At 39.3% G+C, this 27,326-nt stretch overlaps 1 protein-coding gene and 1 non-coding gene across 2 annotated transcripts; one reads left to right on the forward strand and one right to left on the reverse strand.

Moving 5' to 3' along the window:
• Positions 1-3,532: 3,532 nt before the first annotated feature.
• On the reverse strand, positions 3,533-3,639 carry LOC145103531 (small nucleolar RNA R71). Its single transcript, XR_013706617.1, has one exon. It is a non-coding gene; the product is annotated as a small nucleolar RNA R71 (small nucleolar RNA).
• Positions 3,640-4,756: 1,117 nt separating this feature from the next.
• Positions 4,757-7,079, forward strand: LOC145099621 (uncharacterized). Its single transcript, XM_079037163.1, has 2 exons — positions 4,757-5,404; positions 6,966-7,079. The coding sequence occupies exons 1-2, from the start codon at positions 4,757-4,759 to the stop codon at positions 7,077-7,079; spliced, it is 762 nt and encodes a 253-aa protein (XP_078893289.1).
• The last annotated feature ends 20,247 nt before the right edge of the window (positions 7,080-27,326 follow it).

Consider the following 27,326-nt stretch of genomic DNA (forward strand, 5'->3'; position numbering starts at 1 on the left):
ATCATGTACAAAATCGACCCTGGAGATCAAAACTTGACCAGTTGAGGCATAGACAAATCTAAGATTATGTTCAAATTATGTATCTTGAATCAATTGCTCACCTAACAACTGAGAGATCAAAACTTGACTAGTTGATGCATAGAAAAATCTAGTTACTATAGTCATCCCTAGGTTAAAGATGATCGAATTGAGTTAATGTTCATGATTAATATGATAACTCAGACAATTTGAGAAATTCCCACTAACCCTATGACTAATCATACCAATTGAGTCTTTCATAATAGGACATAATAGACTGAGTCTAGGGGACCTATTATTGCTATTAAAACAATTAGAATCATATGATTAGTGACTTAACCATCCGATCTAATCAATCTAGAAATCGGTGGATAACTTATAAATATCATTTAAAGGATATTTATTAATTGAAATAGGATGAATTAAATACAAGTATGAGTACCTTCAAATTATGTTATCTATATAGTTAATCATGATCGATAATATTGGTTGTTATTTTATTATTTATTTTCTTATCTATGTGCTAGATTATTTGAGTGACATTTATATTCACTTTATTATATTTTCTTTTAAGATTGATTAAAAATAAAATAACAATATGGTAGTACACTTATTTGCCTCGTGGTTCGACACTATTACTTACCTAAGCTATATTGTCATTGATCAGAACTACTGCCCGATGTATATAGTCAATTTGGTTTGTTAGGAATTATAAGTGTAAAAATAGATTTGTATTTTCAAGTCTATGTCTTTTATGTCATAAGTTTTTGGTGCCATTATTGGATGGAATGGTTATCATGTTATCTTAAGTTTACAAACTATCATTTAAACATCAGTTTTGAAAAGAAGTGGATGTTACCTTAGCTTTTGGTCTATGCAGGAATTTAGTAGCATTCTAGACCCTTTTACGTTTAGGGTTCAAGATAAGGCTTGTTATCAACATATGATATGGGCATATTTAGTCATATAATTCATGCATTATCTTAATATTTTATGTTGTTGTTGTCTCATTTAATGAATAAAAGGTGCTTAATTAGTTTATAATTTCATTTTTCAGCAAAAATGACATGCTCGGATGGAAAAGGAAGCGGAACTAGTGATTGGAAGCTTGGATCTTGGATTTTGAAGAAAGAAGGATGTTGTTGGACAGCTTGACCCCTCGTCATTGTTTTGGCCATATCTTATGAACCGTAACTCCGATTGACGAGATTCAAAATGTTCTGAAAACTAGACATAATTTCGGACGACTTTCGTGTTTTGAAGAAAATGTTGATTCCAAACGGACTCAGCGAGTAGGCCATCAACTCGACGAGTTGGTCAGAAGTTTTGCAATTCTTGACTTTGCTTTGCCGTACACTGGATTTTAAGTGATGAACTCGGCGAGTAGGTCACTGGACTCGCCGAGTAGCCCCTGTTTTCATAATATATATATATATATATATATATATATATATATATATATATATATATATATATATATATATATATATATATATATATATATAGAAACGCTACTCATTCGAACCCTAACGAATAGGGGAAGTTTAGGATGATTTTTGGAGGCCAGAAGGGTTCTTAGAAGCTGTGGTTTTCGAGATTTCAACTTAGATATCAAATTGGAAGAAGATCAAAGGCAATAACACACTACTTTTGCATAAACCGTGTTTCAATCATTAGATTATGTTTTTAGTTTGTTATTTGCTGTAGACATGAGCTAAAACCTTTAAACTTCCGTTTGGGGAGACAATATTGATACTAAGGTTTGATTTATGGTAGGTTTAATTTGATATTGGTGATTTTGTTGATTCTAGCTTGTTAAAGAACCTTAAGTGTGAATGATAACTATTTTTCTGTTAATAGGAAGATAATTAAGCTGCATGAACATCTCTTAGTTGTTAACCTCATATGTTTATGTGACCACTTTATCATATGTCTAGGATTAATGAACATGAAACTAGAATTAATAAGAAAAATAGGAAAATTCATGTGTGAGCTTGTGTGATGACCATCAACAAGTGGTTAACTGAAGGACCAAATTAGTTAACTATTACAAGTCTAAATTAAACCGAATAAATAACCTAGTGAATTAAATTAAATTAGGCAACTGGCCACTGTTTGAGTTAGTTTGTTCTCTAAGGATTAGTGCAGAGAACGTGAATCAAATCACTTGAATCGGTAGCCAATAGAAGAATTAATCCATTGCACTATTACCATAATATCAACCATAGGATCAATTGAGTTGAACTAAACAGAAGTTCCATTCGTCATTGAATTTAGTTGAATCTTTGCTTTTCTAGTTCTTAGTCTAAATAATAGTTAGTAAGTTTCTAGTCTTGTAAAACTAGAGAAAGCCCATTTTCTATTACTTGTTTTATTTAGATAATATTAGCATTTATTTTAATTGTTTACCGTTCCCTGTGTTCGATACTCTACTTACCTGAACTAAACTGCTAATCGATAGGTACACTGCCTTTCGTGTGTTTGTCTTTGTGTTTAAGTTAGTAGGATTAAAACTAGTTGGTTTCACACACATCAAGTTTTTGGCGCCATTGCCGGGGAACAGTTCTAAATAATTAATCTAATCCCTAATTTTTTCGATCCTTTGTGTGAGTTTAGTGGCACAAAGTTAATTTATTGCAATTTAGTAGTTAGTAATTAGGTTTTAGCATCTGTTTTAATTTTAATATTCAGTTTAGAATTTCTTCAAAATTGCACTGATACTCGCCGAGTGCATTCACACCTACTCGGCGAGTACAAGTGAATTTTGCATTTAATTTGCGTTTTTTTTAGTTGCATTTTTTTGTTCTTTTTACGTTTTTATCTTGTTTATTTCAGGACTTTCATGACCAGAGGATCAAACACCCCGCTGGTACCCCCGTTTGAAGATCCCGAATCCGAATTGAAAAGGAACAAAGGAAAGGACGTGGAGAGCTCGAGTACACCCAAGAAGTCACCTTTTTCTAACTTGAAGACTGTTTTTGGGAAGAAAAAGAGCAGCAAATCAGGAGCATCCAACGCCTCTTTAGTAATCGACGAACCGGTTAAGGAAGATATTGAGTACGAGACCGAGGAAGAAGAGGAGCCTACATAAGAGCAGGAATCTGATTTCGAGGAAGAATTAGCTATCACTATGGCTAACATTGATGAAATCCCCATGGGGGAATGGAAGAAGAGGATGCGCGACGACACTGGCCCGGGACTTGTGCAACCCGCAATTCCCGCGACTACTACTTTCGAGCTCAAGGGTCAAATCCTAGATTTACTTCAAGAAATACCTTTTTATGGAAAAGACCATGAAGATGCCTACAAGAATTTGGATGAAGTCAATGATGTAGCTGATTTCTTCAATGTTCCAAATGTGCCTCGTGAGACTCAGCTACTTCGCATGCTTCCAATGACATTCAAAGGCGCAGCAAAAGACTGGCTCAAAGCACTTCCCCCCGATTCAGTCACCACTTGGGCCAAGATGAAGGAAGAATTCATTGATCACTTTTGCCCACCCTCCAAGATAGCCAAGTTGAAGAAGGCCATTGCTAACTTTGAACAACAAGCTGGAGAGTCGCTATATGAAGCTTGGGAGAGGTATAAAAGTTTGCTAAGAAATTGCCCACACCATGACCTCAACAGCCAGCAAGAAGTCTCCATCTTATATGATGGATTTAATGTCACAACCAGACAGTTACTAGACTCGCAAGGCCCGCTCACAAAGAAGCCGCCCCCGGTGATCAAGGAATTGATTGAAGAATTCTCTAAACACTCTAGAGAATACCACAACCCTAGAAATGATGTTACTAGGGGAGCCACATATGCAACTACTGAAGATTTATCCACGGTCATGGCTATGCTAAAAACCATGGATAGGAGGATGGATAAAATGGATCAAACGATCCATGCTATTCAGGTGGGTTGTGAAAACTGCAATGGGCCTCACCTCACTAGAGACTGTGATTTAGATGAGAATGGCAACAAGAAGGTGCAAGTTTGTTACTCAAGCGAGACCGATATGATGAAGACTGGCGTAAACAAAAGAAAGAGTGGCTTCCTTATGAAGAGTACAAGAAGGCCAAGGAAGAGAAGTTCAGGCAAAAAGCGAGAGGTTTCTACCAAACGGAGGAGTCGGTACAAGAGAGAAAGCCAAGCTTGGAAGAAATGCTCACCAAATTTGTAGCTGCTTCAGAAAAAAATACATAGTGATCATGATGTTGCAATTCAAGAAACAAGGACCATGCTAAGGAACCAGCAAGCATCTATCCACAATATAGAAATGCAGCTTGGGCAACTTGCTCAACAAATCAACTAAAGGTCACCGGGCGAACTTCCTAGCAAAACTGAAAATAACCCATGAGGCGTGCACATAAACATAGTCACAACAAGAAGTGGGAAAATAATCACTCCCCTGGAACCTATTCAGATTGAAGAATCCAAGGAATCCCAGAAGGAGGAGGCAGAAAATCAAGCAGAAAAGCAAAATCTTCAATCTGACAGCTCTACTCGCCGAGTACCACATATGGACTCGGCGGGTACACTACCAAATCCGAAGGAACAGGCCCCTGAAAAGTTGTATCAGCCTCCAATGCCATACCCAGCCCGAGCTAAGAAGGAGAAGCAGGAAGAGGAGTACCAGAAGTTTCTAGATCATATCAAGGCTCTGCAAATCAACTTACCCTTCATTGAAGCTGTCATGAAAATGCCCAAATATGCAAAGTTCCTTAAGGAACTTCTCACTAATAGAAGGAAGATGGAAGAAGTGAAGAAGGTAGTCCTCAATGAAAACTGCTCAGCTGCTATGCTAAATAAGCTACCAAAGAAGAAGGGTGACCCGGGGAGTTTGACTTTACCTTGCCAATTTGGCAACATGGCTACCATTCATGCCTTAGCCGATTCGGGAGCAAGTGTGAACCTAATGTCATACTCATTCTTTAAGAAGCTGGACCTCCCGGAACCAAGGCCAATTCGCATGGCAATTCACTTAGCAAACAAGACAGTCCCTTTCCCAAGAGGCATATGCGAAGACTTACTAGTCAAGCTGGACAAATTCGTCTTTCCCGCTGATTTCATCATTCTAGACATGGAGGCGGATCCACAAGTTCCAATCATCCTTAGAAGACCCTTCCTCAACACGACAAGTGCTATAGTAGACATGAGGGACTCGAAGCTCACCTTGAGGGTAGGAGAAGATTCAGTCACATTTGGGGTAGATCAAGCTATGAAGTATGCAATGAACAGTGACGACACGACGTTCTCAATTGATATGCTTGATGAATTATTGGAGGAATGCATAAGTGAAGATTCCAGCAAGTTCACAACTTATGATGAAGAATTTGATCCAGAAAAAGACTTAATGGAGATTGAAAGGCTACTGGAAGAAGCTGAGTTTGAAGAATTGGTGAAGCAAACTGACAACCCTACTCGCCGACTAGGGCCGATCTACTCGCCGAGTTCTTCCTTAGAAAAGGCAGAATTTGTGAATGCATCCACAAGTCGCCGAGTACCTTACCTGCACTCGGCGAGTCCAACATTTAGAACCAAAAATTTGAGCTCAAAACTTTACCAGAACATTTGGAGTATGCTTTCCTTGAAGAGGGAAACCAAAAGCCAGTAATCATAGCCTCTGACCTCTCCAAATCAGAAAAGGAAGAGCTAGTGCAAGTGTTGAAGAAGCGGAAGCGGGCCATAGCATGGAGCATCACTGACATCAAGGGAATAAGCCCATCTTATTGCTCTCACAAGATCAATCTGGAAGAAGGAGAAAAGCCGGTTGTACAACACCAAAGAAGATTAAACCCGAATATGCAAGAAGTAGTCAAGAAGGAAGTGGTTAAACTCTTAGATGCAGGAATTATCTATTCCATTTCCGACAGTCCATGGGTGAGTCCGGTCCAAGTGGTGCCCAAGAAAGGAGGGATGATGCTCATAACCAACGAAAAGAACGAGCTAATTCTGACACGAACGGTAACCGGTTGGAGAGTGTGCATCGATTATCGAAAGCTAAACGATGCCACTCGTAAAGACCATTTTCCCTTACCTTTTATTGATCAAATGTTACAAAGATTATCGGGCCATAGTTACTAATTATTTCTAGACAGATTCTCGGGTTATTTCCAAATACCCATAGACCCAATGGACCAAGAAAAGACCACATTTACTTGAACAAGTGGGACTTTTGCTTATAGGCGCATGCCCTTTGGGCTATGCAATGCACCCGCGACTTTTCAAAGGTGTATGACAGCCATATTCCACGATATGGTGGAAAATTCATCGAAGTTTTTATGGACGACTTTTCTGTCTTTGGATCTTCTTTCCAAGATTGTCTCACAAATCTTGACTTAATGCTTGCTAGGTGTGAAAAAACCGACTTGGTCCTTAATTGGGAGAAATGTCACTTTATGGTCAAGGAGGGTATAGTTTTAGGCCACAAGGTTTCCAAAATGGGAATTGAGGTGGATCAGGCAAAGATTGACACCATTTCCAAACTACCCCCACCAACTAATGTGAAGGGCATTAGAAGTTTTCTAGGACACGCGGGTTTTTACCGGCGTTTCATAAAAGATTTTTCCAAAATAACTAGGCCTCTAACACAATTACTATTAAAAGATGCACCATTTAATTTTACTAAAGAGTGTTTAGAGGCATTTGAATTTTTAAAGGAAAAATTAACTAATGCCCCAATCATTGTTGCACCAAATTGGAGTTTACCCTTTGAGATTATGTGTGATGCTAGTGACTTTGCATTAGGAGTTGTCCTTGGTCAAAGGGTTGATAAACACTTTCGACCCATATATTATGCTAGCAAGACTCTAAATCCAGCCCAAGAAAATTACACCACCACGGAAAAAGAATTATTAGCTGTGGTGTATGCTTTTGATAAGTTTCGTCCGTATTTAGTTTTATCTAAAATAACCGTTTTTACTGACCACTCTGCTATCAAGTATTTATTTGCCAAACAGGATGCCAAACCAAGACTAATACGATGGGTGCTAATTCTTCAAGAGTTTGACATAGAGATACAAGACAAAAAGGGAATGGAGAATTTAGCAGCTGACCACTTGTCAAGGCTTTAAAAACCTGCAGTTGCACGAAGATAGAGTTGGCGATGATTTTCCGGACGAGTATATTATGGTAACCGTGGGAGAAGAACCATGGTTTGCAAATATAGCTAACTACTTAGCTACCAATTACATCCCAAAAGATCTCACAAGTCAACAAAAGAAGAAATTATTTTCCGAGATAAAATATTACTTTTGGGATGAACCATATTTTTTCCGAAGCTGCGCGGATGGGATCATACGAAGATGCGTGTTCGGGAATGAAAGCCAGAAAATATTAGAGCATTGTCATAGTGGGCCCACGGGTGGACATCATGGAGCACATTACACTGCAAAGAAGATCTTTGACATTGGGTTCTATTGGCCCACAATTTTTAAAGATGCAGCCCAATTTGTCAAAGAGTGTGATGCTTGTCAAAGAGTGGGAAACATTTCATCTCGAAATGAAATGCCACAACATCGTATCCAATTGTGCGAGGTCTTTGATGTGTGGGGTATTGACTTCATGGGACCATTTTTCATGTCTAAAGGAAACAAATACATATTGGTGGCGGTGGATTATGTATCCAAATGGGTGGAGGCACAAGCGTTACCAACTAATGACGGTTGGGTAGTGGTGCGGTTTTTAAAGAAGTTATTTTCACGATTTGGAGTCCCGAAAGCTCTTATAAGTGACCGAGGCACGCATTTTGCCAATGATCAACTAGAGAAGGTGCTAAGAAAGTATGGGGTAACCCATAAATTTTCTACATCCTACCATCAACAAACTAGTGGACAAACCGAAGTGACGAATCGAGCTTTAAAGCGTATCTTGGAGAAATCGGTGGGGAGCAATCGCAAAGCATGGTCGGATAAGCTAGACGATGCACTTTGGGCCTTCCGTACAGATTTCAAAACTCCTATTGGTACTACACCATATAGGCTTGTTTATGGAAAGCAATGTCATTTGCCGGTGGAGATAGAGCATAAAGCATTTTGGGCTTTAAAGATGTGCAACTTCAACATGGAGGAACTCAAGAGCAACCGGTTAATGCAAATGAACGCTATTGAGGAGCTTAGAAATGATGCATACTCTAGTTCGTTGATCTATAAAGAGAAGATCAAGATGTGGCATGACAAGAGGATAAAAGAAAATAAAGAATTTCATGAAGGACAAAAAGTGTTGCTCTTTAATTCACGACTAAAGCTTTTCTCGGGAAAACTCAAGTCAAGATGGGATGGTCCTTTTCTGGTGAAGACGGTGTTTCCACATGGTGCTATAGAGCTATTGTCAAGAGATGGAACACCTTTCAAGGTCAATGGACATCGGGTCAAAAAGTATGAAGAAGGAGTCCCCAAGAATGAAGGTATGGAAGAATTGTTGTTGCTGGAAGGGATAGTGGAGAAGTTTGGTGATTCCTTCTCCATTCCACATGCGGATGAGCCAGCAGTCCCTGAGGAGCCGGGAAGGCGGGTAAGGCACCATAGCGACCGGGTACGAGAAGACCCACCGGTTATTCCGGTGGAGGAGGACAACGATGGATGGAATCAAATGGAGTACCGGCGCTATTTGGACGACATTGGAAGAGGAGTAAACTATAATAATCAATCTTTCGAATACCTTTTCCAACAAATGAACATTGCAGCAAGACCCGGACCCGGCTATCCGTACATCATGAGTTGGGAAGAAAGAATGGGGAGAAGAAATGAAGAAGGAGTAAACGGAGCTGGAGGAGCCTATATGGAAGAAGAAGATTGAAGACTTTATTTTTATGTTTTGTGTTTTTATGGTTTTGTTTGGGATAATTGTTAAAACTTGGATGATTTTTGTTTTTAGGATTTTTATTGCTTTCACTTTTAGTTGCTTATTTTTTTAGGGATGGAAGGTTAGGAAGCTTAATAAAGTGTCAAGGGTCAAGTAAGGAATGAGATACGTTCAAGAAAAAGTACGAAGTCTTGTCCTTAGGATTGAGTCTGTTAGAGTCGAGAGTAATGGAGGCTGTTGCTGCTGAAGGGTTTAGAGAAAGGGTCAGTGAAATTTGCAATTTCAAGACCTGAGTCAAAAGGAACACGAGCTGGATCAGTTTTGGCAATACAGTGCCTACTCGCCGAGTGCACAATTTATACTCAACGAGTACATGGGTAAAAACACGATCACTGCAATTTGGCAGTAAACTCGCCGATTAATCGACTATAATAGCCGAGTAGACTTGCAATTTTCGAGTTCCAGAGCTGTTTTGAGCACTTTCACTACAACATTTATCCACTTTTCGTGAAGACTTGTTGCTGGAGAATTCTAAGAAGCTTTTCCCTTGATATTTTCGAGTTGTTAACCACACGAGACGCATGACACCCAAGGCATGGATGAGCTGTTCCCATGTCTAAAGTCAAATGAAGTTGGAGCTGAAAAGGAGAGTTATCAACCTATCAACTGCTACCCCAGGGGAGTTTGTTCCAATTCTCTCTATAGTTTGCATTTTTATTTTTGCATGATATGCAATGAGGGCATTGCATAAAATAAGTGTGGGGTAGGGGGTTGGTCACATATTAGTAAATCTAGAATCTTAATTTGTGCTAATTTTAAAAATTTTTGCATACCAAAAGTATTACTTACGATTTAATTTAGAAAATTTTGGTAAAAATAATAATTAGGATTCCATGATTAGAATTGTGTTGATAATTGCATGAAGACCCAAATGTTTAGTTGAGCCAATATACGTTATAATGCATTTGTGGCCTCCCTTATTCTAGTGAAATCATTGGACAAAAACACGACCTTGCTTAGCCCGAGGGATGCAATATGTTTAGCATCGTGTACTTGAAATGTATCCAGGAAAATTGTTATCATTAGCAAATAAAGATTGAAGTTGAGCGCCCCTGCTTAAGCATGTAGGGATTTGAGTGAAAAAAAAAGTGAGATACATGTAAAAAAATAGAAAAGAGAGAGAAATTACAAGAAAAGTTTGAAGAATTTTTGGACCATCAAAGTCACATATGAAATTAGAAGATCAAAAATTCCAAAAAATTGAAGATACCAAAAAATTAAAGAAGAAAGTGAATTCAAAGAGATCAAAGATCAAATGTCAAGAAATGAAGAATTCCAAGAACTCTAGTGTGGTATCATGAATTGTAATTATCTAGATTATGTATGCTTGGGTTGCTCAAACAAAAATACCTTGAGGTTAAGAGGTTTTTTGGTGATGGATTCGGAGGGATGCATAAAATGAGCATTGTTCGGGAAAAGTGGGCGAATGTTTATGAGGATTGTGAGTATTTGGAGTTTGGGGGTATTTAGAATAATTTTAGACACAAATGCATGTGTTGTGGTTTTGGCATAATGGTTGGGTTCGATTGGGATTATCGTATGTGATATTGGTGTGCTAAAATTCAGTTTTGCTTGAGGGCAAGCAAAGGTCAAGTGTGGGGTATTTTGATATGGGCATATTTAGTCATATAATTCATGCATTATCTTAATATTTTATGTTGTTGTTGTCTCATTTAATGAAAACAAGGTGCTTAATTAGTTTATAATTTCATTTTTCAGCAAAAATGACATGCTCGGATGGAAAAGGAAGCGGAACTAGCGATTGGAAGCTTGGATCTTGGATTTTGAAGAAAGAAGGATGTTGCTGGACAGCTTGACCCCTCGTCAGTGTTTTGGCCATATCTCATGAACCGTAACTCCGACTGACGAGATTCAAAATGTTCTGAAAACTAGACACAATTTCGAACGACTTTCGTGTTTTGAAGAAAATGTTGATTCCAAACGGACTCGGTGAGTAGGCCATCAACTCAACGAGTTGGTCAGAAGTTTCGCGATTCTTGACTTTGCCTTGCCGTACATGGGATTTTAAGTGATGAACTCGGCGAATAGATCACTGGACTCGCCGAGTAGCCCCTGTTTTCATAATATATGTATATATATATATATATATATATATATATATATATATATAAATGCTTCTCATTCGAACCCTAACGAATGGGGGAAGTTTAGGATGATTTTTTGAGGCCAGAAGGGTTCTTAGAAGTTGTGGTTTTCGAGATTTCAACCTAGATATCAAATTGAAAGAAGATCAAAGGCAATAACACACTACTTTTATCTTAATCTTTTGCATAAACCATGTTTCAATCATTAGATTATATTTTTAGTTTGTTATTTGTTGTAGACATGAGCTAAAACCTTTAAACTTCTGTTTGGGGAGACAATATTGATACTAAGGTTTGATTTATGGTTGGATTAATTTAATATTGGTGAATTTGTTGATTGTAGCTTGTTAAAGAACCTTATGTGTGAATGATAACTATTTTTCTGTTAATAGGAAGATAATTAAGCTGCATGAACATCTCTTAGTTGTTAACCTCATATGTTTATGTGACCACTTTATCATATGTCTAGGATTATAGAACATGAAACTAGAATTAATAAGAAAAATAGGTAAATTCATGTGTGAGCTTGTGTGATGACCATCAACAAGAGGTTAACTAAAGAACCAAAATAGTTAACTATTACAAGTCTAAATTAACCCGAATAAATAACCTAGTGAATTAAATTAAATTAGAAAACTGGCCACTGTTTGAGTTAGTTTGTTCTCTAAGGATTAGTGCAGCGAACGTGAATCTAATCACTTGAATCGGTAGCCAATAGAAGAATTAATCCATTGCACTTTTACCACAATATCAACCATAGGATCAATTGAGTTGAACTAAACAGAAGTTCCCTTCGTCATTGAATTTAGTTGAATCTTTGCTTTTCTAGTTCTTAGTCTAAATAATAGTTAGTAAGTTTCTAGTCTTGTAAAGCTAGAGAAAGCCCATTTTCTATTACTTGTTTTATTTAGATAATATTAGCATTTATTTTAATTGTTTACCGTTCCCTGTGTTCGATACTCTACTTACCTGAACTAAACTGCTAATCGATAGGTACACTGCCTTTCGTGTGTTTGTCTTTGTGTTTAAGTTAGTAGGATTAAAACTAGTTGGTTTCACACACATCAACATATTAATGTATTAAGTTGCAAACTTTATCCATTAAGACCTTTGTTAGATTCAGATATAAGAATGTTGGCCTTTGTCATTATGGATTAAGCACTTGATGGATTAGGTGTTCTAAGCTCCAAAAATGACGCAACAAAGGCATGGTCGCGACACGAAGTGTGGCTGAGGGTCGCTACTATCTTGTCGTCTAGTAGACGTGGCGTGACCATGTCTGAGTCGCGGCATGTTGATCATTGAGTTTGACTAAGTTGACATTGACCTCGAACGTCGACTTTTGGTCAAAATTTTATGGATATGAGTTTTGAGGACTAAGGATCAGTCTCTGTTTGGTATTAGGTGGTCGGTGCTATTAGATTCGTCAGTGTTGGCTATGTGCGAGGCTTGTGGTTGATTAGCTAGATCCTGCTGAGTTTTCTAACTATACTTCGTATGGTACTAGATATTATTTATATGTGTAACTTCCTGAAAATCACAAGGAGATTTTTCATTTTTAAAATAGAATAACCAATTAAACCCTTGTTTCAAAAACCATTGAATAACATTTGAATGATTGAAAATCTTACATTATCAGAGTTAAATTTACAAAACCATGGAAACGAATATCTTTGATGTGTGTGTATAGTCTCGTTGAACTCTTCTCACAAACGACCTGCACAATGTTCAATCAACAACTGGAAGCATAAATCTTAGTGAGTTCTCTAGTATACCAAATATTCCACCATACATACAATGCATCCACATATAATCCTCGACTCTAGCTTCGAACAACCAAAACTCCTATCCACACACATATATCATACATAACGGGCCCAACCAACCTCGCATAATGGGCCTCACCCAAACATAATGGGCACTGCCCAACCATACATAAGGTGCCCCTCCCAACCATACGTTACGGGCTCCACCCAACCATACATAATGGGCCCTGCTCAAGGAGCAAATGGGCCCAACCTAAACTCCATTCCAGGAACCATATATTGGTCTTCCATAAAATTCATAAAGTCGTGTGTAGTCATGGATCAAATGGACAGTCGAATAGATGATCCACCTAAAAGAAAATGATCACACAATAATATTGCAATAAGGCATTATACCAAGAATTCTCAGATTATCCAACATAAACTACATAGAACCCAAGATATCACTATCACATAATCATGTACCATAAACACGTGACATACACTAGCATATTACATACCCATAGGATCTAGCCTTACCTAGTTACCCTGCCCAAACATAACTCTTAAACGTATCATACCATCATCAGGCAAAACCCTATCGGTCTAACTTACAGTGATACCAACTTTCCTACACTATACATGCATAACAAGGAGTTATCTTAGTTAACTAGAATACCTGTAGTCTCGCACTACCTCTATCCTACCATGCAAATGATATACAAAGGGATACATGGCATATGGAGAAATTCACATGAATTGAAGAACCAGAGAAGCACAATAACACTCTAACACCTTAGTCTTGCGAACAGACTAACACCAAAGAGCTAAATCCTCCATCAACAATCCATTTCCTCCAAGTTTGACCCTAAGTCAAACTGGTCAAAATTCAACGGTCAGGAAAAGTCAATGGCCAACACTAGGGATGAGCATTTGGACTGGGGAACCGGTCGGAACCGGTACCGGAACCGGAACCGATACTGAAACCAGAACTGGATAGACCGTTCGGGCCGGGGTCGGGACGATATTCTTTTGGATTTTTGGAACCAGGAACCGGTACAACCAGAAGAAACTAGTAGAATCGGCAAAAACTGGAACTGTTTCTTGCTATTTCTTGAGGACATGTTCCAGCATTGAAGACACGGCAAGAACCATTTGGAACTGGGAACTGATAGAACCGGCGATCCGGTTCGGTTCTTAATTTCAGCCGACTTCAGTTCCCGATCCAGGTCTGGTTCAGGCCGGTTCCAGCCGGGTCGGTTCCTTTTCTCATCCCTAGCCAACACAACGTAGATACCACTTGGCCATGTGGTGTCCCAAAACCGATCAATAGCTCATAATGAAGATGGTCACCACACCGTGGTCTGAGTTTGGCCACAATTGTGATGTGCAATCCCACCAAATCGTGGGATGCCTGACAGCCCTAAACTACTTCCTGGATCTTAGTATATTAAGACAACTTATGGTACTTTACAAAGGTATTCCTTGCACCACAATAAGTCATAAAAATAATTACTTTATTGTAACAACCCGAAATTTCATATCACACCTTGTAACCCAAATTGTAATCCAATTCGATCAACCAAACGCAGTTTCCAAATCCGTTTCCGATTTCATCATTAAATTAAGTCATTAACATATTTCGATCTAAAATGACTTAATGGGTGTCTTAATGTCATTAGGAATCATTCTAACACTCCATTATCGTTATCGGAATAATTCTAGAATCGACCATATCGGGTTACGACAAATTGGTCGGGTATGACCAAAAGCCCCGCCTAACGCCGGTATCGGGTAGAATTCCGTCGTGTCCTATTCCCGAGCACTATATAAGTGATTCAAAGCTTTCATTTGAAGCTTTTGGCCATTTCTTCCATAAACACTTCCAACCTCTCTCCTCATCCATAATCAAAGGTCCAAAAACAAAGATTTAAGGCTCCAAATCAAAGAGGTAACATCCCTAACTTGTTATCTAACCTCTTTAGCCTTCAATTTGATGTTTAAATTGAGTTTTAGGACCTAGAACATGTGTTTATGGCCAAGGATCAAGCTTGGGCTGTAAACACCTAAAAATGGGGTTTTTAAGCCAATTAACCCTTCCAAATCATTGTTGGGACTTACATACGACCTTAAGGCTTGCAAATTGGGACTTGAAACATTTAAATCATGAATTTTGAAGGATAAAAGAGAGTTTACGGCCAAGGCTTGTTCTTGGGCCGTAAACTCCTCAAACATGGGGATTTAACACCTTAAAACATGTCAAAATGCCTTGTAACTCAACCAATAGCTTTGTGATAAATCCTAGATCCATCTAAAACTAGTTTAGGGGTTTGTAACATATCAAAATGCCACATATAGGAGTTTACAGCCTAGGAACATACCCTTGGCCGTAAACTCATGAAACTATGTCAAAAGATGCATCTAATTCACAGGCTTGCTTAAATTTCTAGAATCACATGTGATTGTTTTAAGTGTCAAAAACTAATTTTTCATGAGCATAGAAGAGTTTACGGCCATAGAACATGCCTCTAGGCCGTAAACTCCTAAAAATATGTTAAATTGTGCCCTAAATTCATGACAAGGCTTGGAAAATTAACTAGAATCACATGTGATTGTTCTTTGTACCTCAAATGAATTATTCTTGACCATAGTAGAGTTTACGGCCGTAAACTCCAAGTTTAAGGCCGTAAACTCCCTTTTAAACGGTATAAATCCAAACAAGTTAATCCAAGGCATTTTAGAAGTCCATTCCAACAATCCCCATGTCCTTTCAAGCCATTAAACCCTCAAAATCACACCAACATGAGTTTATGGCCGTAAACTCATGTGTGTGTGTGTGTGTGTTTTGTGGCTGTAAACTCCCTAATATGTTTACTCTTGGGGAGTAAACTCAAGTCCTAAGTCCCTAGTGTCAATATACGTCCGTAGATGTCACCCGGGTCACTCCAAACGCTCGTTTTGAGGTGTTTAACCTCGTTGGAGTGTAATGTTCCATATGATTAGTAATTGTAAATCTAATTAGTTATATATGGACATTATTACATTTTACATAGGGTCATCGCGAGTAAACAAGCCCCGAACCAACGTCTAGTATCCAAAACCATCGCATTTCCGAGTCCGGTGAGTTCATACCCCTACCCTTTTTCACTGTTTTTCACTGTTTTCAGGGGGGGGGGGGGGGAACACAAGCAAAGTACAAGGGTTTTCTTGTACTCAAAACTTATTTTTGTGTGTGTGTGTTTCACATTTCATATGCTTTTAATACTGATATACACAATTGATAACCAGTAGAACATGCAGATCACGTAAACATTTATTTATGAAATGGGTTTTATAAACTGTTATGTTTTATATATTTCACAAATGGTTTCCACATTTTATCAGTTAAAAGCATGACATTAGAACACATGAACATTATAATTTGTACACTGTCTTGTCCTCAGTAACATTCCACAGAGATACGCGAATGGAGGATTATCATATTATTACTAGTAAATTTGTTATTCCTGTATGATTGGAGACACGTCCTCGGCGAACACTCCACAGAGATACGCGAGTGGAGGACTACACCCGTAACCAGAATCTCTGGGATTTAGAGAGCGTGACTTGAGTGTATAGATCTATACGGGGCTGACTACCCCACACCTGGCTGCTAGCTACAGCCGAACCGAAATGGTTTAAGGGTGACGAAAGTCATAAGGTTGTGGACTACTTATTGCCACAGGTTCAGTCTTTAGTATGGTTATGGAACTCGCAATTAGGATAACAGAGATTTACTTATATTAATAAGGAATAACTTATACATCTTACATTGATAACCAACATTCAGGAAAGCATGGGGCCTTCCTGGGGAACATATACTTAACTAGAAAAGTGTAACAAAACAGATAACATTACATCTTTTACAAATGATAACTCACAATCAAGAAAGTATAGGACTTTCCTGGGGATACATTGGAACTCATGCAGAATAGTTTAACACACCGGATAATCAAACTATACATTTTTCACATGAGTAACATGTATTCAGTGTACAAACCTACTATACTTTGTAATTGTGAAACAACAACCAATTTTTAAGAAAATGTGGGATTTTCTTAGCATGTGTTACATTTTTCAGAAATAGAAAGGAAGCATGAACATTTTCACAAAACAAAACTACTTATGAACTCACCAGCGTTATGCTGATTTTCAAAACCGCTTGTGTTCTCAGGTCAACATTAGAACAGGTACTGAAGATCCTTTTTGCTCGAAGTTGGAGTGCTCAGAAGACCCATTTTATTTTGTTTATATATATATATATATATACACTATGTATCACAACTGTAAAACTTTACTTTTGAAAACAATTGTTAAACTTTTATATGTAATGTAATGGTTGTTCTACTTTACTTACTATGTACATTGGATTTGATACTTAACATGGAGTCAACCCCGGAAATGTTTCCGCCTTCAGTTTTCGGGGGGTGACATTTATGGACATGCATGCCTCCTCCAAGACCTTTAACTCATGCATGGCTCCAAACCATAGAAAACATCAAGACATACAAGGTAGAACACTCTAAGGAAATCCAAGGTAGCTAAAGTTGAAAGGTTTATTTGGAGTTCTTCCATAAACTGCAACTAACACTATTAAAGGGACATGAAAATCCATTAAACTCTAGATCTAGAACGCTAAAGCCACAAAGCTAGGAGCTTGAATACTTACAGAGGTCTAAATGATGCAGAATATGCTAGATCTCTTCTAGAGATACACACTCAAGCTTCAAGAGAAGATGGCCTTCCGTCAAAGCACCCAAAAATGGTATACATTTAGAAAATATGTCAATGAGGAGAGGGGAAAGAGAGAAAGGGGCTAGGGTTTATCAAAAGGGAAGATGGAGGCTAAAAGGAATATCCTAAACCTGGACTTAGAGCCCTTAAATATGGAAGAAACCCTAATATTCATGGGCATGGGCTGCAACAGTTGCCACGCCGTGGCCAACACTCTGTCATGCCATGCAAAACAAGGCAAACATATTTTTTTAACTTGCCATGCCATGCCGTGGTCATGAACCCACCATGCTATGACATGTGGTTTTCTCCGAAAACCATAACTTTGACCCATTGAGTCTTTAGCTGATCCACTCTTGAAAATGGGTGTTATAACTGTCCCCCAGCTAAATCAGATTTCGTCCTTGAGATATGTCCTTAAAAATTACTCTTAAAACTACCTCCAAACCCTATGTGGGTTTCGAAGACAATTGATTTTCACAAATGAATATTTAGAAAGAGGTGAAAAAGTCATACTCGAACAAACAACCACCTTCCAATGCCGATTATGATTCAATCCTTAGCGAGAAATATGTAACCCGTAGAAGATATAGACACCAATACTTCACATCCAACTGAATCCAAGAGGAATTAACTTCCTTACCCATGACTTGAAGACTCCAAGATCGTGTATTACTTCAAGAAAGACAACACCACCCCTATAACTCAACCATGCTGACCAAAACCTCATAGGTGTGGCCCAACCATGATCTCTCTGGCCTCACGTCGCCTACTTATAAACTGAAGAATGGAAATCCACGATCAACTACTGGAGCCAACAACCTCTCACACGGACCCAAAAACAAACTCCTATCAAGAGCCTAATAAACAAGTAAACGGAACACACCCAAAAACCTCACCTACGATAACTTATACAAACAGGCCTGGCTCACAGGTCTCACCCAAGATAACAAATACAAAATACGCCTCGTCCATGGGTCTCACTCAACATAAAATATACAAATGGGCCTTGCCCATGGGTCTCACTAATGATAACATATACAAACGGGCCTCACCCCATAAGCAAAAGCTACATCATCCTAAACATCGACATCCCTCTAAAAGCCCCAAATCCTGCAAAAGGAGCAACTAAACAACAACAACAATTCAAATCAACCCAAGAGAATGTTGAGGTACTCCCATAGTATTCCAATCACCCCTACAACAGCCTATTTCAACCAAGTGAATGTTACGAGCCAAAGCACAGTCTTACAACACTTGTGTGACTTCCATGGGCTCCCCCATGGTCTTTCAAACAAACCTGCAAGGATAGAAAGCAAAACTGGCATGAAATGGACCCCTAGTCTGCTAGATCCTATCAGGTGTTCGGGTCGTGTTTCTAAACCCAAAGCCTTCATTAACAAGAACATGTAGAGAGGCCCACACACAAGCCTCAACCTTAGAGAAGTCGCTAACAAAAGCTTGCGTCGTTGTCGACGCTTCAAGTTTTTAGATGAGAGAGCCTTGAATCCTTAACATCTACTTCCCTAATCACAGCTGACTGCTAAACACCATTCCTAGCATAACCTTTAGTCCTAGATAAAACCCAAACCCACTATTCTCTTATCCTTGGATTTGAAACTCTGGGATGACCTGCACTCTGCACTCTTTCCATCTAACAAGACTATTCTCCCCCACTTGGAATTAAATAAACTCCACTGACTTCATAACCATTCAAATTTCCCAGCCAACCCAATAATTTCACGACATCGTTTCTAACAACCATGCTGAACATCACCAAAAATCGGGGAAGTCGAATTCTTCAGACAAAACTCATGAGCTCCAACATATGACTACAACCCATAACGACAAAATCCAGAGAGTTCCAACATAATCCACAACCTCACAATAACAACAATCCAACAATACAAAATCACTAAAAATGGAACCAAAGTTTATTAAAACAATACCATTCATAAAGATCACCCAAGGTTACAACTAGGATAACAAAACATAATAGAAAAATATTGATGACACCAGCGAATGCTGCGCCCGACTGAACTGAGGAAAGCTGATGACTTAGACTCCAACACTTGGGACTCTAGCCGTACCATCCTCCCATCCGGTAACTGCCAAGCCAAAGGCATTGGATCCAGAACCATCACATCCTCTCTCTGAGGACAATTAGCCTTAACATGTCCTAACTGACTGCAAATGAAACATATCCTCGACTCCCTCTGACTATAGTCCTGGTTGTAGTGACCCTCTTGAATACATCTGAAACTTCCAAAAACTAGCGTGCGACAAATACACCAATAATCTAGACTGTACCTGACGAAAAACCCACAAGTCTCTCGATTTCGTGACTGAAAATCATTCACCCTAACCTTCTTGACTGCGGATGCTGATGTACAAATCTAATCCTACTATCTCTTCCGCTACATGGTCTCCTACTCTAGGTCTCTTTCCCTGGCTGCCTCCACCAAACCAGAAAAGTCTTATGACTCGAGATATTCACATGCTCCCGGATCTCCATTATCAACATGTCATGGTAGCGAGTCATCTTCATCTCCTTTGTATTTGTATACTGAGGGTAAAGCAATACTCTCTCTTAACATGGCAGTGATCTTAGCCACCATCTCTATAGTCTTCTCCAGTGCCATATACTCTCAAGTTAATTGTTGAACATCTATCACCATCACAAACTCTCCGTTAAATACGGGGGAAAAATCCTCCCATGAGATAGACTCGATTGCATCAGATTCGAGGCCCTAAACAACCTTGCACCACCAATCCCTAACTCTTTCACGTAGAATACACAGTCAAAAGTTGGCGTGGAAAGAACTCTCCACATCGGCAATATAATGCATACTAATGATATGCTCCTTTCCCCTTAAGAAATGAGGAGCTCCACAAACATCAAACTTCCTGAAGGACACCTCCTGAGTTCTGAGTCAACCGTCCTCAAAATCAATCCGAAGAACCCTAAGGCTCTCATCCATCATAAAAATTAACTCCTACCTAATAGAGCTGATCAAACCTGGCAAATCCTCTCTCACAAATATCAAAATCTCTACAACTATAATGTCACAGGCATCCTTCTTACTCAGACTAGAATCTCCAATATGAAAGATTGTTATCTTGAATCTAAAAGACAAGGGGAACACATCAAAATATATGTAAAACGCAAACCCACAATATGCCTACCCATGTACAAGCTCCTCGGTAGTCCTGAAACACCATGATACCCAAGTAAGGATCTTGTGCTTTCAGTAGTATGGGCCCAAAACTACCTTCCACACCTATACATACTTGTTCCAAGCACTGTTCCAAGACTCCCAAGTCACTTCACTACACTCCACTAAACTCCTCACGTGCATGAACATGTATAGCCATATGCATAATACTACACTTTCTAGACTCTCTCTCTAGGATTGTTTCCTTCCCAGTCACTCGCATATTACTAGAAGTCTCAGCCAGCACTGCTGATTGCTTTGTGCACATAAGTTATACACAATACTTGTAACGTCCTAAAACTTTAAACCAAAATTTTACAAATTTAAAACACATTTATCTCATTTTATAAATCCCAAGAGTGCACAAAATTCAAATCACCAAACACATATCCAAAAACTGTATATCACAAATCTAGGATCATCTCAAATCATAACTCAAACTCTATGTGTGTACAATCATGTCGGCGCCTTCCCATGAGCCTGAGAAGTACCTGAAACACATAACACATAACACGGTAAGCATGAAGTGTAACGACCCAATTTTCACGTCCAAAATTTTCATTTTTGATTAAGTGATTTGCAAAACATTTGTAACAAAATATCAACCGATCATATCGTTTCATAAAAACATGTCTCATGTCAAAAAATCGAATCGTAAAAACATAATAATGTCAGAGTACAAATCTCAGAATAACTCATAGTGCGGAAAACAATGTGTGTGCCTGATGTGTCGCTACCGAGCCAGCTCCTTCCCCTTCGCTGAAGAGGTACCTGAAACCAAAACTGTAACAATTAGCACAAAGCTTAGTGAGTTCCCCCATCGTACCACATACCATACAATCACATAGCATACATACTGTCGGGCAATTTTGGGGTGCCCGACCTACCGGGTACGGCTATTCTGGGGTGCCAACGTACCCGTATGGCCATTCTGGGGTGCCGACCTACCCGTGTCAAGCCATTCTGGGGTGCTAACCTACCTATTTCAAGCCATTCTGGGGTGTTGACCTACCCGTCGGTCCTAACAACCGACCCTCAGGGACTATTCCACCCCCTACTGCTACTGTCACATATATCATAACATAAACATACGATCAGACATATCTGGGGTGTCCGAACTACCCTTCGGTCCTAACAACCAAACTTGGGGACTATTCCCCTCCTACTACCGCTATCACATTTAACATACCATGTCAACATATAAACATATAATCATATACTGTTAGACATATCTGGGGTGCCTGACGTACCCTTCGGTCCTAACAACCGAACTCTACCACTATTACATATATCAGATCATGCCAACATATAACATATCAGGTAGTAGCAAACCTAGATGATATCACGAAGACAATCATCTAACATACAAATCCTACTGGTGGGCCGGCATTGTGGCCGTAGACTAACCGCTACTGGAAGGTAACTCACCTCGTAGTAGCTGCTGATTTGTGCGGGAATCCTCTGACTACTGCCGCTGCTGCTCTGGAAATCCTCCGGCTATAATTCCCACAAAAAACTTAGTCATACATTGCTAACTGTTCTTAGGGTACAGTCACCATTTTACCCCTGACCAAGTCAAAGTCAAAGTCAAAGTCAACTTCTAGTTGACCGGACTCACCGAGTTGGTTCGCCAACTCGCCGATTCCCTATCCTTCCATTTGTCCTTATACCCGTCTCTACTCGTCGAGTTAGGTGATGACTCGACGAGTTTTCCTTTTAATTGAACATTGACTGAATCTTCATCCGACTCACCGAGTGGTATGAACAACTCGTCGAGTTAATCTTCAACTAATACACAGGTCCTGTCCTTCACTCGCCGAGCTGTATGAAAAACTCGTCGAGTTCATCTTCATCATTAAGAAGATTGCCTTGGACTCACCGAGTCTATTCATGCACTCACCAAGTCCCATGAATTTCCAGAATAATGGCCTAGTCCTGAACGTTGGGTCACTCCCCGGAAATCCCTAAAACGTTTTCACACTCAACTGGGTCCTTTTGACCCTCAACTGATATGGGATAGAAACCTTGGACTTGCCAAGTCCAAGAAAGGACTCGTTGATTCGGTCACTTCCTCTCACTAAATCTTCGATTTCTGATGCACAACCCTTGATCAAAAGATAGATCTATGCTTCTACAATCGATCTAGCACGTAAAGTTACAACCTTTACGTGCTTGCATGGGACTTTGAGCTAAAAAGGTCCTAAAACAAGCTCTTACAATGCATGGGGCCTTCTTTGAGTGCAAAAGCCACTCCTTTCTGCCTTGTAACCCCTCTAAGGACCTAGATCTGAAACATCAACCCCTAACCATACTTGCAATCATGGTTGGTGACCAAATTGGCTTAGAAAAGCCCAAAAACTCCACAAAATTGGATCTATCAAAAGAACAAACAAGGTATAGACTTCATACCTTTTGTAGACTGCAAATGATGCTCGAATTCGGATCCCTCTAGCCTCCTCTTGATCCATCAAGCTTTTCCTTCCTTCCGTGGATCACAAAATCACCAAAATCACTCCAAATGCCTTAGATTGCTTCAATAACGGCTAAGGTTTGCTATGGGGGTCTTCTGGGAGCAAATGGGACGAAGGAGGCCAAGTTAAGGTGTTTAAATAGGGTGCAAACCCTCGGGTTAGGGTTTTTGTCCAGATAGGGCCTACTCGCCGAGTCCGCCACTTAAGTCCCATGTCCCATCCCGCTTCTACTCGGCGAGTTGGTCCTTCAACTCGCTGAGTCCAAGGCCAAAATGCAAAAATATATAAATAGCTAATGAAGGCAGTGCGTACCAAGAACCAGGTGCTACATGAAGCTTAGCGAGTTGCCCAAAATACCACTCACAGCTCATTAGCCACTCGAGTCTATAACTCAATAAGACCCTCTGGACAATGTGTCTGAGTTGGAACCTCTGGTCCTCACTCAAAAATCTGATAATGATAATACTCAACATAAATCACAAAGACATAATGCAGAATATGAAATGAACAGATAAGCACATAAGATATCTCGGTCACACAAGGATATCACTCATTGTAAGTATAGTGATATGACTCACCACGTAAAAATCGGATAACCTCGAACTCTAATCATCAGTCTAGCCTCCGCCTAACACATACAATAATTATCCCTAATTAATAAAGGATCCTAAAAGAAGCTAGACTAACCCTTCTATAAACTCACAGAAGGGTAAAACTAGTCCACAAATTGACCAACCCTAAAATTCAACCAAAAAGTCAATGACAGGGAGTACGTTGCGCATACCAGCTCCTTACGCTGGGCGTACTCAGCTGCCATGCAAGCATTGGGGATGCTCGACCCCTATACTGTGCGTACTGGGATTACGCCTAGCGTAAATCCCAATTTTAGTCTTATCACTCTTTTGGTCTTAATCAGTTAAGACCTTGGCTCATATCATAGATCTGGACTCCCTACTAGCTCTTACTCCATAAATTCAGTGACTTTAAGCCTTTTTCATGGCTGATTTGGTCACAAACACCCAAAACACTCATCCTCCTTTCTCATAAAGCTCATGTTTCATGCATGGCTTGATTATAACGTCCAAGCTTGGATTTTTATGACATTACACTATAGAATACACTCAAAGGGGTTGATCGTAGTCTCTGGAGCTCAATATCTCATAAAGTCTCCAACATTTGGGACAAGAAACCCTAAAATACTCTCCTAAGATGCATCAATTAAAAGAGTGAGAAAGTTTGACGCTTTATACCTCTATATGAAGCTCCTAACACATATATGCTCATATTCAAGGGCCTGGACTCTCACTCTTTGTTCTCCAAAGTTTCTTCCTTCTTCTTCACTTTGAGAACACAAGAATTCACTCAAAAGCTCTCAAATGCACTCACAAGCTATAAGAACGAAGATTTAGGGTTAGGAGGGTTTGCTGTTTGAGAATGGTGGCCAGGAATGAGGCTATCATATCCTTTATATAGGGGACTCACCCCAAATTAGGGTTTTCAATATGGGCCTAGTACGCCCAGCGTACTAGGTGGCTTCCACGTCCAATGCATGCATATGAGTATGCTGAGCGTACACTCACGTACGCCCCGCGTACTCATGCACCACCCTTTATCAATAAAGGGTTGCAATTGACAAGTGCTCAAAAGAACAAGGGTTACAAGGTATACCTAGACTTAGGATGTTACAATATAGGATCAAATACACTGTCAAATAAGCGATTCTACCCTAAGCCCACAACCACAGAAGGAACAAGAAATAAGGCTAAATCAATCATTATAAGGCTATATAATCCTAACCGTGTAGAAATCTAAAACATACACCTAACAATTAACATTATCAATCCAAACCTTAAGTGGCACATAACAAACAATTCCCTAGGCTATAAGGCATAATAGATGTCAGGAAATTCTATCATGCAATTCCTGAGCAGATCTACAACCTATATTCTAGCATGCATAACATTTCATAGAACACATACAAGATCATATGGGTATATTGAGAATTAGTTACTTCTTGAGCTTCGACCCGACTATATGCATCACATCCTCTAGTTGTTATAAAAATATTTTAGAAAATCATTTTCTTGAATAAAAACATCCTCTTTCAAAAACTGATTTAGAAAATTTCTGAGTCCTCAGTTTGTGTTCAGTCACATTGCAAGGCGCGCCCGAATCCCTCAAATCAAGGCTTTGATACCAACTTGTAACGTCCCGAAAATTACAAAAATATTTCATATTTCAAATAGATTAACAAATTAAACACTTTTTTCAAAAACCGTTGAATAAATTTGGTTGATTGAAAATCATAAATTATCAGAGTTAAATTTACAAAACCACGGAAACGGATATCCTTTATGCTTGTATATAGTCCTACCAAGCTCTTCACATGAATGACTGACAAAATGTTGAATCCATAACTGTAAGCATAAAGCTTATTGAGTCCCTAGTATAACACATATTCCACCACTCTAGTGTCGAGCAACCAAAACTCCTATCCACACACATATATCATACATAACGGGCCGAGCCCAAGAGTAGTGGGCCCAACCCAACTCGCATAACGGTCCCCACCCAAACATATATAACGGGCCCCACCCTACCAAACATAACGGACCCCACCCAACCATACATAACAGACCTTGCCCAAGGAGTAAACGGGCCCAACCCAAACTTCATTTCTAGAAGCCACATATTGGTCTTCCGTATAATTCATAAAGTCGTATGTAGTCAAGGATCATATAGATAGTCAAACATATGACCTACCCGAGAACGAACAATCAAATGGTAACATTGCAATAAGGCATTAGACCAATAGGTCTCAGGCTATCTAGCTTAAACTACATAGAGCCTAAGATATCACTATACCATAATCATGTACCATAAACACATGACATATACTAGCGTATGACATACCTTTGGCAACTGGCCTTCCCTAATTACCATGCTCAAATATAATTACTTACAGTATCATATGATCATCAGGCATGACCCTACCAGTCTAACATACAATAACACCAAGTGTCCTACACCTTACATGCATAAAAAGGAGTTACCTTAGTCAACTAGCATACTTGTACTCTATCACTACCTCTATCCTGCCATGCAAAACATATACAATAGGATATGTGGTATAGTGCGAAAGTAACCTAAACTGAAGAACCAGAGAAGCACAACAAAACTATAATACCTTGCACTGCTCAGTGTCGTGAACCAACTAACACCAAAGACATAAATCCTCCATCAACAATCAATGCCTCCAAGTTTGACCCCACGTCAAACAGGCCAATGATTACCACGACGTGGAGACCACTTGGCGACATTGTGTCCCAAAATTGATCCAAAGGTCATGATGAAAATGGTCACCACATCATGGTCACTTATTGACCTTGTCATAGTCTAAGTCTGGCCACAATCATGATGTGCATACCCACCACATCGTGGTCACAAAATGGCCACGAAATGGGTTGAATGACAGCCCCAAATTACTTCCTAGATCTTAATCCATGAAGATAACTTTTGATACTTTACTAAGGGCTTCCTTGAACCAAGATAATCCATAAAATCTTACTTTATAGACATGCATGTTCAATACATGTCTCCATCAAAACTAGGTCAAAATGTCAAAATGTGACTTTTAACTCAATGCATGGCTCCAAACCATTCTAAAATGCTAGATCTACAATGTAGAACACTCTAGGGACATCTAAGGTAGCTAAAGTTGTAAGTTTTATTTGGATTTATTCCATGAACTCTAACCACTAGCAAGAAATGGACATGAAAATCCATGAAACTCTAGATATAGAAAGCTAAAGCTACAAAGTTGGCAACTTGAATACTTGTAGAGGTTCAAATGATGCACAATATTTTCGATCTCTTCTGGAGATACACACTCAAGCTTCAAGAGATGGTGGATTTCCTTCAAAGAACCCAAAAGGGGTACACTTTCACAAAATATGACAATAAGGAGGGGGTAAAGAGAGAAAGCGGCTAGGGTTTATCTAAGGGAAAGATGAAGGCTGAAATGAATACCCTAAACGTGGAGTTAGATTCCTTAAATATGGAAGAAACCTTAATCTTCATGGGCTTGGGCTGCAACAGCTACCACGCCATGGCAAATGAGCTAGACACGTTTTCATTAACTAACCATGT

This window comes from Lactuca serriola, chromosome 4 (assembly GCF_051521515.1).
Source record: "Lactuca serriola cultivar US96UC23 chromosome 4, Lser_US96UC23_V15, whole genome shotgun sequence".
NCBI classification, from domain to species: Eukaryota; Viridiplantae; Streptophyta; class Magnoliopsida; order Asterales; family Asteraceae; genus Lactuca; species Lactuca serriola.

Coding starts and splice junctions, on each gene's coding strand:
- LOC145099621 (XM_079037163.1), top strand. CDS start 4,757: ATGGAAGAAGTGAAGAAGGTAGTCCTCAATGAAAACTGCTCAGCTGCT. Junction 5,405..6,965: donor AAGCTGAGTTTGAAGAATTG/GTGAAGCAAACT, acceptor TTTGCCAAACAG/GATGCCAAACCAAGACTAAT.